General features: G+C 41.8%; 1 protein-coding gene across 4 annotated transcripts in view; it reads left to right on the plus strand.

Moving 5' to 3' along the window:
- Crlf3 (cytokine receptor like factor 3) overlaps positions 1–15,014 on the plus strand; it is a 58,612-nt gene that overhangs the window by 6,807 nt on the left and 36,791 nt on the right. Inside the window, exon 1 of one of the 4 annotated variants that reach the window (XM_004870687.4) lies at positions 10,929–11,150. The exons of 2 other annotated variants lie outside the window; for them this stretch is intronic. In XM_004870687.4, the coding sequence (XP_004870744.2) occupies positions 11,022–11,150 (129 nt within the window). In that variant the 5' untranslated portion in view covers positions 10,929–11,021. Of the gene's footprint in view, positions 1–10,928; positions 11,151–15,014 lie in introns of those variants that run through there. One more of the 4 variants, XM_004870686.3, reaches the window with a different exon arrangement.

Here is a 15,014-nt window from a genome sequence, read left to right on the forward strand (position 1 = left end):
AACTTTTTTGTTTTGTGTCTTAATTCCTTTTATTTCTTTCTCTTGTCTAATTGCTGTGGCTAATGTTTCCAAAACTATATTGAAGTGGTGATAGTGGACATCCTTGTTTTGTTCCTGATTTTAGTGTGAAGGATTCCAGTTGTAGACCCTTTAGTATGATGTGTTAGCTATTGGTTTTTCATATATGGTTTTTATCAGGTTGAGATGGAGACCATCTATTCCAATTTTCTGTAGGATTTTTATTAGGGATGGTCACTGGATTTTGTTGAATGCTTTTTCTGCGTCTGTTGGGAGGATCAGATGGATTTTGTCCTTGGCCTTATTGACATAGTGTATTACATTTATTGATTTGCATATGTCGAACCATCCCAGCATCCCTGGGATGAATCCCACTTGGTCAGGGTGTATGATTTTCTGATGATCTTCTGCATTCTGTTTGGCAGTATCTTATTGAGGATTTTTGCATCTATCTTCATTAGTGAGATTGGCCTGTAGTTCTCTTTTTCGGTTGGGGCTTTCTCTGCTTTGGGGATCAAGGTGTTGCTTGCTTCTAGGAATGGATTTGGGAGTATTGCATCCCTTTCCATTTCACTGAAGAGTTTAAACAGTAATGGCAATAGTTCTTCTCTAAATGTCATGTGGAAGTCAGCAGTGAAGCCACCAGGACCTAGGCCTTTCTTCATTGGTAAGTTTTTAATTACTTTGTCAATTTTGTTGATTGACATTGGGTTGTTTAGAATTTTTAGGTCTTCTTCATTCAACTTTGGTAATTCATATTTATCTAGAAATCTGTCCATTTCTTCTGTTTTCCATCTTATTGGTGTCTAGATTCTCAGAGTAGGTATTGATGATCCTCTGGATTTCTGCTAGTTCCATTGTAATTTCACCATTTTCATTCCTAATTGCATGGATTTGGGTCTTTGCTTTCCTTTTTTTGATAAGGTTTGCTAAGGGTTTGTCAATTTTGTTTATTCTTTCAAAGAACCAACTCTTTGCTTCATTGATTTTTTTTTTGTATCATTCTCTTAGTCTCCGTTGCATTGATTTCTGCTCTGATCTTTATAATTTCCTTCCTTGTATGAGCTTTGGGTTTGTCCTGCTCTTCTTTTTCTACAAGGTTGAGGTTTAGCATCAGGTTGTTTGTTTGAGCTCTTTCTGTTTTCCTAATATGAGTATTCACTGCTATGAATTTCCCTCATAAGACTACTTTCATTGTGTCCCACAGATTCTGATATGTTGTATTTTCATTGGCATTTAATTGTAGAAACTGTCTGATTTCTTCTTTAATTTCCTCTGTGACCCATTGGCTATTCAGAAGTGTGTTGTTCAATTTTCATTTGTTGATGAAATTCTTGTGGTTTCTTTTGCTGTTGATCCACAAATTTCATCACACTGTGGTCTGATAATACACAGGGGATAACTTCAATTCCTTTGAACGTACTTAAATTTGTTCTATGAGCTAGTATGTGGTCTATTTTTGAGAATAACCCGTGTGCAGCCAAAAAGAATGTATATTCTGATTTTGTGGGGTAGAGCACCTTGTAAACATCTGTTAACTTCATTTGTTCAAGAGTTTGATTGAGTTCTAGTAGTTTGTTGGGGTTTTTTTGGCCAGTTGATCTATCTCTTTGTAACAGTGGGGTATTTAGGTCCCCCACTACTAATGCATTAGTGCTTATTTGATTTTTCATGTCCATTAGTATTTGTTTTATATAGTTGGGTGCACTAGTGTTTGTTACATATATATTTATGATTGTCATCTCTTCCTCTTGGATTGTTTACTTTACGTGGATGTAGTGGCCTTCTTCGTTTGACTTTATCAGTGTTGGTTTGAAATCCATTCGATCTCCAAAGAGGATAGCTATTCCTGTTTTTTATGGGAGGGGAGGGTTCCTGTCATAGAGTATTGTTTTCCATCCTTTAACTTTCAGTCTATGAGTTTCTTTTTGAATTGAATGTGTTTCTTGTATGCAGCATATTGTTGAATCTTGCTTCTTGACCTATTCTGCCAGTCTAATTCTTTTGATTGGTGACTTGAGACCATTAACTTTGATGGTTATAGTTGATACGTATTGACTGATCCTTGTCATGACTTTTCTTTTTGTTGGATTCTCCCCCTTTGCACTGAATTTCTTGTCCTGTCCAGTGGATTCATTCTTCTGGGCTTCCTGGGACTGTGATCTTCATTTTCTTTTCCTAGGATACTGTGTAAAAGTTTTTGGAGTGCTGGTTTGGTATTCATAAAGTTCCTCGGGTGCTTTTTGTCATGAAAGTATCTTATTTCTCCATCAATTTTGAAAGATCGTTTTACAGGGTACATCAGTCTGGGTTGGAGTTTGTTTTCTTTTAGGGCTGGAAATACTTTACTCCAGGATCTTCTTGATTTGAGAGTTTGTGTTGAGAAGTCTGCTGGGCTTTCCTTTGTATGTGATTTGTTTCTTTTCTCTAACTCCCTTGTAGGATTTTGTTCTTCTGTTTGGTTTCTGGAATCTTAACTGTTGTATGCCTAGGTGTAGATTTTTTTTTTTTGTACCATGGATCAAACTCAGGACCTTGTGCTTGTGAGGCAGGGGCTGGAATCACTGTAGATTTTTTTTGATTTTGGCTTCTTGGAGTCCCATATGCCTCACTTAAATGTATCTTTTCCCCTGCTTGGGAAATTTTCTCCCATTACTTCTGTGAACAATTTTTTTATATCGTTTGCACTCTCTCCCATTTCTTCATTGACTCCAGTCACTCTTATGTTATTCATCTTTGCATTGCCTAGCAGCTGCTGGATTGATTTTTCATGGTCCTTTGCTATTTTTAAGAAATTTTTCTTTTCCTGGTCACTAAATGCAATCCTGTTTTCTATATCTGATATTCTGCCCTCAGAATAACAAGACCCTGTCTCAGAATAAAACAATAAAAAAAAGGGCTGGAGATTTAGCTCAGTACAAAGGTCCTGGGTTCAATCCCTAGTACCACACATACATGCACACAAAAAGTGGCAAGGATGTATCTGGGGCCTCCTAGACTGACTTTCTCAGGTGTCTTCAGGTAAAGTTGGCCCATTTCTGAGTGGTTCTCTCTGAAATTTAGGATGTTAACTTACTTTGGTTAGCTTGGACAATTACTCCTGTTTTATTTGCTTCCTAATTTCTAAAAATTTGTGGATCTCTCTAATGCTCTTTGTGTACTTCTGGTTCTACTTGACCTTAAAATCCAATCTTGAATACCTTTATTATTATTTGACAGGAAAGGAGATAAACCCATGTAGTCAACTCCAGAAAAACCTTAAGATTCATCTCAAAGTTCACTTCTCCAAGAAATCTTTTTTTTTTTTTTTTGTACCGGGGCTCAAACTCAGGACCTTGTGCTTGCTAGGCAGGCGCTGGAACTACTGAGCTAAATCCCCAGTCCAATAAATCTTTTCTATTACTTCTGCCCATTCACTGTGCTTCAGGCTAAATCTTGGGGCAGGTCTGTGAGCTTCCATCACACCTTCTAGACCACTTGTGTGCTCTGTAGGTTGTATTATAAATTCCTGCTTAGCTGTGTGTTACCCTATTACACAAGGAAGGCAAGCACTAGGGCTCATTTCTGTTGTGATTCCGAGTACCCAGCACAGGACCAGACATATACATCATGCTCTTTAAACATTTTGTAAATGAATGTGTGATTTTACAATGGGCATATTATTCAGGCTTTACATCAGCTCTTTGAGGAAGATATTCATCTGACTGTTAATTTACAGAAGTGGAAACTATCTCTTAAAACTGTTTCCAATGTCAGTGTTCAGCCAAGTCTCCTAAATTCAATTTTAGTATTTTGTTTTTGTTTTGCAGTTACACATTGCAATCAGCACATGGTGAAAAAGTGAAAGATGTCATTTTCTTCCTTAAATAATATACCTTTCTTTTGATAACCATTTCTGCTGTCACTCTGGTATCCACACTTTCCCCAACTTGGCCCATACTTCCCTACTTGGGGAAGCTGATTCTACCTCTGGCTCTGGATCTCCCTAAACTAATCTGTATCACCCAGGTTCTTGGCTAATGAGTGGCTCAAAGTTGGTGGATAGTGTCCTAGTGTCCCCAGGAAACATCCCAGATTTTCTGAATGTCATGGGCGATAAGCATGTTTATGCTTCTGAGCTAGCTCCAGGAAAGAATCCTCTCACTCCCTACAGATGTGATATGAAATTAAACAGCCTTAGGGCCGGGTGTGGTGGTGCATGCCTGTAATCCCAGCACCCTAGGGGCTGAGAGGCAGGAGGATCACCATGAATTTGAGGCCAGCCTGGGCTGCATAGTGAGTTTAAGGGCAGTATAAACTACAGAGCGAGACTCTGTCTCAAAAAAAAAAAAAAAAGGCTGGGTTTGGCTCAGCAGCACAGCACCTGCCTGGCAAGCACAAACTCCTGAGTTCAATCCCTGGTACCAGAGTCAAACTAACCCTACAGAGCAAATGAATCCCCTTATTTTTCTGGGGAAGTTTAAGTATTTTTGTAACATGCAACTGAAGGAATCCAAAAGAATATAAGGTAGACCAAGGCACAGATAGGAAAACTAGGGAGACTCAAGCTGTAATGGACTTACATAAAAGATGCAAACAGATACTAAAGATGTTTAGGGTCATTTTGAATCAATCAAGAGGCCATGGGGATGTAGCTCAGTGGGCAGCCCTTGAATTCAATCCCCGGTGGGAAGAGAAAAAGAAAGAAAGAAAATTTGTGTGCAATGTACTCGAAACTTTTCTGCAAGTTTGAGATTTTCTGTGAGTTTTCTTTCTTCCTTTTTTTTTTTTTTGAATTTTCAAATTTAAAATATCTGTAGGCTCAGTGGTAGAATGTGTTCTAGGCCTGCTCAAGGTGGTTCAATCCCTAGTACCACCACCATCATCAACAAAATACATATCTAGAAATGGAGCATTGATAAAAGTTTAGGTTATGCAAATCAAGATTGTAGTTATCTCATTAAAAAAAATATTTTGGCATTACTGGGGATGGAATCCAGAGTCTCTTGTGCATGAAGGGCAAGAGTTTCATCACTGAGTTACATCTGCAGTCCCAGATTATCTGTTTTTTTGAAATAGGAGTCTCACTATGTTGTGCAAGCTGGTCTCAAGCCCTGGAGGCTTGAGCAATCCCCTTGCCTCAGCCTCCCACGTAGCTGAGACTACTGGTACAAGCAGCTTCACCCAGAATCTAATTATTTTTGGTAGGGCTGAAGGTGTAACTCAGTGGTAGAGCACTTTTCCACCGTGTGCAAGGCACTAGGTTTCATCCCCAGTACTGTCACACACACACACTTCAATTTCTTTGGGCTGGGGGTTTAGTGGATGAGATCCTGGGCTGGGGTTGGGAATTTAGCTCAGTGGTGCTGAAGCCTGCCTCACAAGCACAAGGTCCTGAGTTTGATCCCTGGGTACCAAAAAAAAAAAAAAAAAAAAAGAATACTGCAAGAGACTTTGGGTTCTACACCCCACCCCCACGCAGGGGTGGGAGGACTCTTTAAAATCCTGAATGAAGGCCAGCTGGTATCGGTCATTGTCACTCTAAACCATCTTCTTCTCTATTATATTTTAGTATATGTGCTGCCAAAGTGAGCACTTCTCTATTATAGACAAGAGGATTTATTCTTTTGGAATTTTTGCTCCAAAGCCAAAAACACAAAGTCCCAGTGTTCTATGGTGGTGCACACCTATAATCCCAGCACTCCAGGAGGCTGAGGCAGGAGTTTTGTAAATTTGAGCCCAGCCTGGGCAACTTAGAGAGTTAGCAAAACTGTCTCAAAATTTAAAAATGAAAAAAGAGTTAAGGCTGTAGTTCAGTGCAAAGGCTCTGGGTTCAAACTTCAATACCAAAAAGAAAAAAAATTATGTAGTAAAACCTTTAGTTGTTCAAGTGGTTTTAGCAAACAGAATAAACTTTGTTCAAAAATACTTAATAAGGCTGGGGATTTAGCTCAGTGATTTCGCCACCTGCTGCGCAAGCTTTAGGACCCGAGTTCCATCCCCCGGTACCAAAAAACAAAAAAACAACTTAATAAATCCTGTTTTCACTGACACAATCCTATGACCTTCTATTCTCTCGAACCATTTGACCATTCTCTTCAAACCTTTGTAATGGCGTCCATTCTAATTCAAGCCTCTATCATATTATACCTCAACTAATGCCATATTTCTTCTTATTTATCTCACCCTCCATTTATCCTATGTATATTCATTTCACTAAACAAGTATTTATTGAGAATTTACTCCATGCCAAGTCCTATCTTAAAGACAGACCTGAGCTCTACCTTTTGTATATTTATCTTCCTAAAACATTGTTTTGCAAATGATACTGCACATAAAAAATTTTCAATATGTATTTATTAAAATCAAAATGTCTTTTTTTTTAACTGGGTGTGGTGGCACGTACCTGTAATCCCAGGAGCCTGGGCAGAAGGATCATGAGTTCAAGGCCAGCCTGTGCCAAATAGCAAGTTTGAGGCCATCTCGGGGTCTCACTGTATTGTCCAGGCTGGCCTCTAACCTGTGACCCTCCTGCCTCCGCCTTGCACGTAGCTAGGAGTACAGATATGCACCACTGTGTCCAGGTACATCTATTATTTATGAAAAAATCACTTGCTATGGCTTGGAATCCAACTGTCCCCCAAAAGGCTCACTGTGTGGAAGGGTTGCTTGCTGTTGGGCTTTTGGAAATTTGTTGACTCACAAGAGCTCTAATGTGATCAGTGGTTTAATCCTCCGATGAGATCATAATCTGATGTCATTATGGAGGTTGTGGAAACAGGAGGTATGGCCTAGTTGAAAGGAGTGGATGATGGGGCATGACATTTGAAACATGACATTAGGGCTTGGATCCTCCGAGGACTTTTTACTTTTCTTGTGCAGCTGTGTCAAATATCTTGTAACCAGCCACAGCTACATCAGATGCCACATGGCTGCTCCAGGAGACATTTGTTTTCAATGCAACAGCCGCAGACTCCACCCTGCAACCCCCCTAGATGATTTCATCCCTCTGTAGCCCTTTTCAATGAAATCCTTGAGGCACTCCTCTGCTACCCGTGACCAAACAGAAAAGTGTGATTGAGTACGGTGGTGCACACCTGTAATCCCAGCACTCTGGGAAGCTGAGGCAGGAGGATCGCAAGTTCAAGCCCAGCTTGGGCAATTTAGCAACTTCGTGAGATCATGTCTGAAAATGAAAAATAAAAAAAGGGCTGGGGAGGTGGGAATGTAGATCAGTGCGAAGGTTTTGGGTTCAACCCCTGTACTGCAACAGTAATAACAAAATCTGACACTGTGCATATGTGAGCCTTTTTTTTCTTTTCTTTTTTGTTTGCTCTAACACTGAGCTATATCCTCAGCAAATATAGGAGAAACTTTTTTTTGCAGTGCTAGGAATTGAACCTAGAGCCTCACACATGCTAGGCTTTTAGGTAGGAGCTCCACCGCTAAGCTAAATCCCCAACTCCTCTTTCTATATAAGCAATTTCTTCCATACCCTTAATGGGTTGGCTATGCACTGATTCCCCCAAGGCTGTAGCACAAGTTCTAATAATTCATCTTTCAGATGACACATTTTTTCCCATTCTTGCTTTCTTTCTTTTTTTTTTTTCCAATTCTTGCTTTCTACCTTGAGCAGCATGCTGAGCAGATACACTGCTCTGGTTAATACCAGAGTTTGCTGTCACTGAAATCCTGCAGTCAGGGCTAGCAACACTGAAGGCAGCCAGCAGCCAGAGAGCAACAGAATGGAGATCAATAGAAAATTGCTGGAGGCCCCCATATCTGGTGGCCAGAATAGTTCCTGAGGCCTACTGATAGCTGCTGATTCCAAGTGGTGAGGAGGGCCACTAACATAACTGCAGATAGCTGCTGGCATACAAAGCTCAGGCTTGTTAACACTAAAAGATCTGTACTTCACCTATTCATAATTTCTATGTGAATTAAGCAAAACAAAAAAACAAATCCCTCAGCCAGTTGGTAATACCTTGGTGGCTTATACAGGAACTCTCCGCTTTACAGGGCCCTAGAGAAGATGATGGACGATGGCCACAGTCATCAGCAATATTTATTATTGGGCCAGGGATTTAGCTCAGTGGTGCCTTGCCTGCCTTGCAAGCACAAGGTCCTGAGTTTGATCCCCAGTTCTGGAAAAAAAAATTATTTATTATTTATTTATGAGACAGGGTCTTGCTACACAGTCCAGGCTGGCCTTGAACTTGGCAATCCTCCTACCTCAGCCTCCCAAGTGCTGGGATTACAGGTGTGTGCCACCATGCCTGACTGGTCATCAGCAAAAGAGAAGTGGATGAAGAACTAGCCCATTTTGAATTTCCATCTTACATGTGGCTATAGATCTCACTGGTGACACCTTGGGTACTACAGTAGACTCTCAAGTTATGACCAACCTGACATACAAACAAGTTGGGTTATGGATGGAATTTTAGTTTTAACTTATGAACAAAGTCTTGAGTTATAACCTGAATGCCAGCTGCTTGTGCTTCCAGATAGTCTCAGATATAGATTTAACCCTTAAAGAGTTCTGGAAGGAACATTACAACATCCTTTCCTGTGTGGTGTTGAGAAATACTGGGCCAATGCCAATGTCTCTCTAAGGACACTGACATCTGCCTGGAAGAAAGTGTGGCCTAAAATTATACAGGAGAGAGACTTTGAAGGCAACTGACCAACCTGACTTACGACCAGCCCCTGGAAATGAATTGAGTTCATAAGTCAAGGTTCCACTGTATATCTGATCCCAGTCCCTTCCTATCTGTCTTGTTCCCTCTCTGCTTACCAGTTGACATGAGGTAAGGAGCTCTATTCTACCATGGCCTTCCACCACAATGTTCTGTCTTTCTTCAGGCCTACAACAATGGAACCAGCTGTCTATGGACTGAAATCTCTGAAACTATGAGCCAAAATAGATCTTTCCTCCTTTAACTTTCTTGGGTATTATGTCCTAGTAATGAAAAGCTGACTAATGTACCACTTGTATTCCTATCTCTAAGTTTGAATATTCTTTCCTACCTAGTTTGTTCTCCCTGAGGTGTCTGTCTGTCTGTCTGTCTGTATGTATATATTTTGCAGTTCTGGGGACTGAGCTCTATGCCTTTGCACTAAGCTACATCCAACCCTTATTTTTTATTTTAAAACAGGATCTCACTAAATTGCCCAGGCTGGGGTCAAACTTGCAGTCTTCCTGCCTCAGCCTCCCAGAGTGCTGGGATTACAGGTGTGTACCACTATGCCTGGCCTTCCCCCACCCCCACTCCAGAGTTTTACTAGATAGTCCAGATTACCCTCAAACTCATGATCCTTCTGCTTCAGCTTCCTATGTGCTGCTATTATAAAGCATGCATTACCATGCCTAGCTCTTTTTCCTATTCTTTTCTAGTTAGTTAATAATAATATCTTCACTCAACAGATGTTGAGTACCTACTAAGGGCCAGGCTACCTTATCTTCAGAATAAAACTAACTTCCAATTTTTTCCAGAAATCCATCCTTTCCTAATTTTCTCTAACTCCAAGTGTCACTTTCTTAGCAGGAAACAACATGGCAGTAAAAGCATTGTTCTGGCCCAGAATAGGGGGAATCTAGCCTCTAGTAGGGATTCATGGTGTAACTCTGAGCAAATCACTTTCTTTTGTTTTTTTGTTTGTTTTTTTTGTTGCTGGGGATCGAACTCAGGTCCTTGCACTTTCGCAGCAGGCGGTGAAACCACTGAGCTAAATCCCCGGCCCAACAAATCACCTGCTTCATCTGGTGTTGGCTGAGGCATCTTTCAGCTGACATCCTGGACTAGGGGTTACCAAGACATGGCCTAGGGGCCAAATCCAACCTATACCCTGTTTTTATACGGCTTTCAACAAATCATTTTTACTTTTTAAATATCTGGAGAAACCGAGTGTGGTGGCGCATGCCTGTAATCCCAGCACTCTGGAGGCCGAGGCTGGGGAATTGCCCTGAGTTTGAAGCTAGTGAACTACATAGTGAGTTCAAGGCCTGCTTGAACTGCATAGTGAGACCCTGTCTCAAAACAAACAAAACAAGCCAAGAAAAAGAAAAAATAAGCCGGGCATAGGAGCTGAAACCTATACTCCCAGCACTCAGGAGGCTGAGGCAGGGGGATCACTGTGAACTACATGGCAAGACCCTGTCTCAAAAAAAAAAAAAAAAAAAGCTGGCGAAAAATGCAAAGACTATTTTGTGATATGTGAAAATTAAATTTTATTCAAATTTCAGTGTCCACTAGATTTTTGTTTCTTTTTATAGATTGAGTCTTATTGGTGTTGCCGAGGCTGGTGTCAAGGTCCTGGGCTCAAATATTCCTGACTCAGCCTCCTGAGTAGCTGGGAATACAGGCTCAGAGCCAGAATCGCAAGACTTTGTCACACCCACTTGATACATTGCAACAGAGAATTTATGGCCACCAAGCCCAAAATACTACATGACCCTGACAGGAAAAAAAAATTGCCAACGCCCGTCTTGGCCTTGTGCCAGGATTTGCTGTACTGCTGGCCTTTACTCTGGCTTCCCTGGGCTCCCTCCTTACACTGAGCCTCTGGGTAGCGGCCAAGAACGTTAAGATCTGGGTTCCAACGCTGACTTGGGAGAGTTGCTTGTCCCCTCTCTGTCCCTCACTTTCCTCCGCTGTGCAGTGAAGATAAAAAGCCGGGCTGTAACCGAGACAAGCAAGAGATAAGACGTGGAAAAGCACTCAGCCACGCGCTCGTAGTCATCTTGTCTGTCTCCACGCGTTTCCTGAGCAAGCGCCAGAGCTGGCACCGCCGGGCCGCAGGGACCAAGGGCCGAGTTAAACCTGGGAGCGAGGGGTCGCTGGGGCCCGGATGCCTCACGCCGAGGCGGTGCCGCGCGGTTGTCAGTCACCTAGCCGCGGGGCGTGGCGGGACAGGGCGTGGCGAGGCAGCGTTTCCGCCTGCGGAAGGCAGCGCCGGGCCGCTCGGTGGCGCCTGGCACGAGTCAGTCGGCAAGCCGCGCCCTCAGCTGTAGTTCGCGCGGCCGGATGAGGGGGGCCATGGAACTGGAGCCGGAGCTGCTGCTGCAGGAGGCCCGCGAGAACGTGGAGGCGGCGCAGAGCTACCGGCGGGAGCTGGGCCAGCGGCTGCAGGGGCTGCAGGAGGCGCAGAGGCAGGTCGGAGAGCCGGGCCGAGGGAGGGCGCGGGCGGGGGCGCTGAGGGCTCGCTCCGGCGGTGACAGTGCCCGAAAACTTGGGCCGGGGAAGGGAGAGGCTTTGAAGGCTTCCGGAGACCTGGGAGGGTCTGGGAATGGGGAGGGGGACGCTCGGGGTCTTCATGGGAAGACAAGTTTAGGGGATTGCGGGAGAGTGGGAGGAGTGCAGTGTGGGTGGCGTTAGTGTGGTTAGGCAGAGTGAAGGACCGCAGCACAATCCGAGGGATCCCAGAAGGTCGTGGTGGCCGCAAAGTTAGGGAAGTGAGGGTTATTTGGGAAAATCCGAGGTAGGTAGAAATTGACATTAGAGAACACGAAGGAAATATGGGACAGTGATCTGAAGAGAGCTAAAAGTGGAGAGAAAATGGGCGTTGGAAGGGAAGGACTAAGGACAGAAGGGGAAGGCGAGGGTTGAGAAATAGCGATCGTGCTAAATGAATGGTGTTAATGTGTGATCCAGAATGGATTTTTGAAAGAAATCGTTTAGAGAAATCTCACTCTAGATGGTTTAGGATTTAAGGTGAAAGTTGTTGAAGGTCCAGAAGAAGGAAAATGAGTCGCTTGAGGGAAGGTATACAAATGTGAAGGTAAATGGAAAAAAAGATTTAAAGAGAGGTGTGCTGAAAGGAGAAGCTAAATATCCTTTCAAGCGGTGCAGTTATCTGTTCCATGGGGAAAGAGTTATCAAAGATATAGGAAAGCTATATAGTTTCTCTGCACCCACAAGCATATTTAGAACAAGAGATTACCCACTGCTAATGGATAATAAGGATAATCCTTAAGCCACTATTCACAAAAGTGCTTCATAAATGTTTTTTTAAGTGATTGGGATTCCATCTGAATTTCTCCAGTCATGTGTGATATTAATATATATTGTCATGCTCATAAGTCCTGTGCTTCATAGAATCTGAAAATGGTAGAGTAGCTATGATAACTGTGTTTGAATATTGTCATCATTAAGAATACTCAACATGCTTTGAGTTTTATGTATTTTGAAAACCCTTGTAGAGCTGGTACTGTATAGGCCAGCCATCTTTCTCATTTTAGTATTAAAACTGCTAGCAGCTTGTCGTTGGGAGTGCATGGCTGTAATCCCAGCACTCAGGAGGATCTGAGTCGAGGACAGCCTGAACTATCTAGGGAGGTCCTGTCTCAAAAAGCCAATACAGAGCCGGGGATTTAACTCAGTGGTTCCACCGCCTGCCTCAAAAGTGCAAGAACCCGAGTTCCATCCCTGGTCCAAAAAAAAAAAATCAAAAAGCCAATACATAAATAAAATATAAGCCACCAAAACTCAACTGGGAGAAGAATCTAGATATTATTAGCCTGATTTGGTAAATACTCTTCAGGGCCTTCCAGTGCACTCATCTGGATTTCCCTTTGAAAACATCTGGGATATTCCTCTTACTTTATTTTAATTTGAGACCGGGTCTTGTCAGGTAGTCCAGGCCGGCCTGGAACTCACGGTGATTCTCCTGCCTTAGCTTACCAAGTGCTGGGATTATAGGCATGCACCACTGTGGCCAGCATACTTCTATTTTAAAATAAAAGGTTCTACAGAGCCTGCCTCACAAGTGCAAGGTCCCGAGTTTGATCCCTGGTACCAAAAAAATAAAAAAAATAAAGGTTCTGTATTTTTTTGCTTTTTTTTTTAGACAGGGACTTGGTACCCAGATCAGGTTGGACTTGAACTCACTATGGAGCCCAGGCTGACCTTGACCTTGTGGCTATCCTCTTGCCTCAGCCTCTCAAGTGCTGGAATTACAGGCGTGTCCCACTGTCTTGCTGAAATTGTTTGAAAAGATATTATAACATCTCTTAATACATGACTATGTCTTAACCAGTTAAAATATCTTATACATGAGGATGACTATTGTTTAATAATATTAGTAATTAAGTAGCAGTAGAGTTGACACTAAGGAATGAGGTTAGCACATGGGAGTGGTACTTAACAAATCTCTTATGTGATAGTGGATGCATAAAAAAAGTAAGTATGATTCCCATCCTACATAGTTTAGTTCTCAACTTTGAAACCTACGTTCTTTTAAATTTTATATCCAATAATTTAAATATAGGACATATTTTCCTGTAATTTAGTATAGTTTAGTGTGTATTTTTAGTTTCGTTTTTTTTTTGTTTTAAAGGACGTTGTCTCAGGCTTGAGACAGAACACTAAAAGAAAATCTATCACAGTTTTCTGATGACCTTGCTTTCTGACTAGACTAATAATATAGTTCTCTTTTGTCAGCTGGAATGTGTTTTGTGCCAGTGCCAGTTACAACAGCTAATTCTAGTTGATTGTGCATGGTTGGGTTTATAGCATAAGTCTTCTGTCAACTTGCATTTAAAGAAGGTCTGTTACAAAAAATATTATCAAAATAAGCAGCTCCTTTTGTTTGGTGGTTAGGGTGTTTTTAGAGTTCCAGTCCTATTCTGAACAAATGTAAAATATATGGCTTCTTAGCCAAAGATTTTGCATAGAGAAGGATTAAAAGAGCAAAGAGTAAGGGATAGAATCCTTCATGTATATATTTTTTGTTGTTGTTGTTGTTTGTTTTTCAAACTCAGGACCTTGTACTTTCGAGGCAGGGGTGGTGCCACTGAGCTAAATCCGAAGCTCGACATAGGATCTTGCTAAGTCCCTAAATTGCCCAGGGCTTGAACTTGTAATTCTCCACCTCAGCCTTCCAGAGTGCTGGGATTACAGCCATGTGCCACTATATCTGGCTTGTCAAATGCTTTTTTTGTGGTACTAAGGATTGAACCCAGGGCCTCATGCAAGCTTATGCTAGGCAAGTACTTTTTCACTAAGCTATCATTCCAGACTTTGATTTTAAAAAAAAAGAGAGATATAATTAACATGCCATAAACATCTTTTTTTTTTTTTTTTTTAAAGACAGGGTCTCGCTGTGTAGTTCAGGCTGGCCTTGAACTCACTATGGAGCCCAGGTTGGCCTCAAACTCATGGCAGTCCTCCTGCCTCAGCCTCCTGAGTACTGGGATTACAGGTGTGCACCACCACACCTGGCTGAACTTCATGTTTTTAAAGTGTACATTTCTGTGATATTTTTTAGTGTATTTACAAAGTTGTTAACCATCCTCACTGGCTAATTCCAGAACATTTTCACTTTCACCCCTCAACACCCTCCCCCAATACTCCATTCCTCTTAGCAATCAGTCTCACCAGGCCCCAGCAACCATTGAGAACTACTTTCTGTCTCTATGGATTTGCCTATTCTGGACATTTCATATAAATGGAATCGTATAATATTTAGCCCTCATAATTGACATCTTAGACTTAGTATGTTTACGTGGTTCATCTAAGTGGTAGCATACATCAGTCAGTACCTTAATCCTTTTATAGCTGAATACTATTTGTGGTGTGGATATACCACATTTTGTTAAGTCATTCATCAGTTGCTAGATACTGGGGTTATTTCTATTTTTTGACTATTATGAATAATGCCACTGTGAACATCTATGTATACATTTTTGTGACCATGTTTTTAATTTTTTTAGAATATACCAGCAAATTACTAGGTCATATGATAACTCTGTTTAACCTGTGTTTAACCTTTTAGGAATTCTTGGCATACTTTTTATCTTTTCTTTTATTTCTTTTCCTTTAAAAATCTCTCTCATCTGGGCATGGTGGCGCTCAGGAGGCTGAGGCAGGAGGGCTGCCCTGAGTTCGAGGCCAGCCTGGATGAGACCCTGTCTCAAAAAACAAACAAACAAAAAAACACAAAAATCTCTCATAAAAGCTGGAGGTGGTTGTACTTGCTTGTAATTCCAGCACTGTGGGGGATAAGGCAGGAGGATTCCA

This window comes from Heterocephalus glaber, unplaced genomic scaffold (assembly GCF_053883595.1).
Source record: "Heterocephalus glaber isolate CG9 unplaced genomic scaffold, H.glaber_assembly_v1.0 deba00001564, whole genome shotgun sequence".
Taxonomy (NCBI): domain Eukaryota; kingdom Metazoa; phylum Chordata; class Mammalia; order Rodentia; family Bathyergidae; genus Heterocephalus; species Heterocephalus glaber.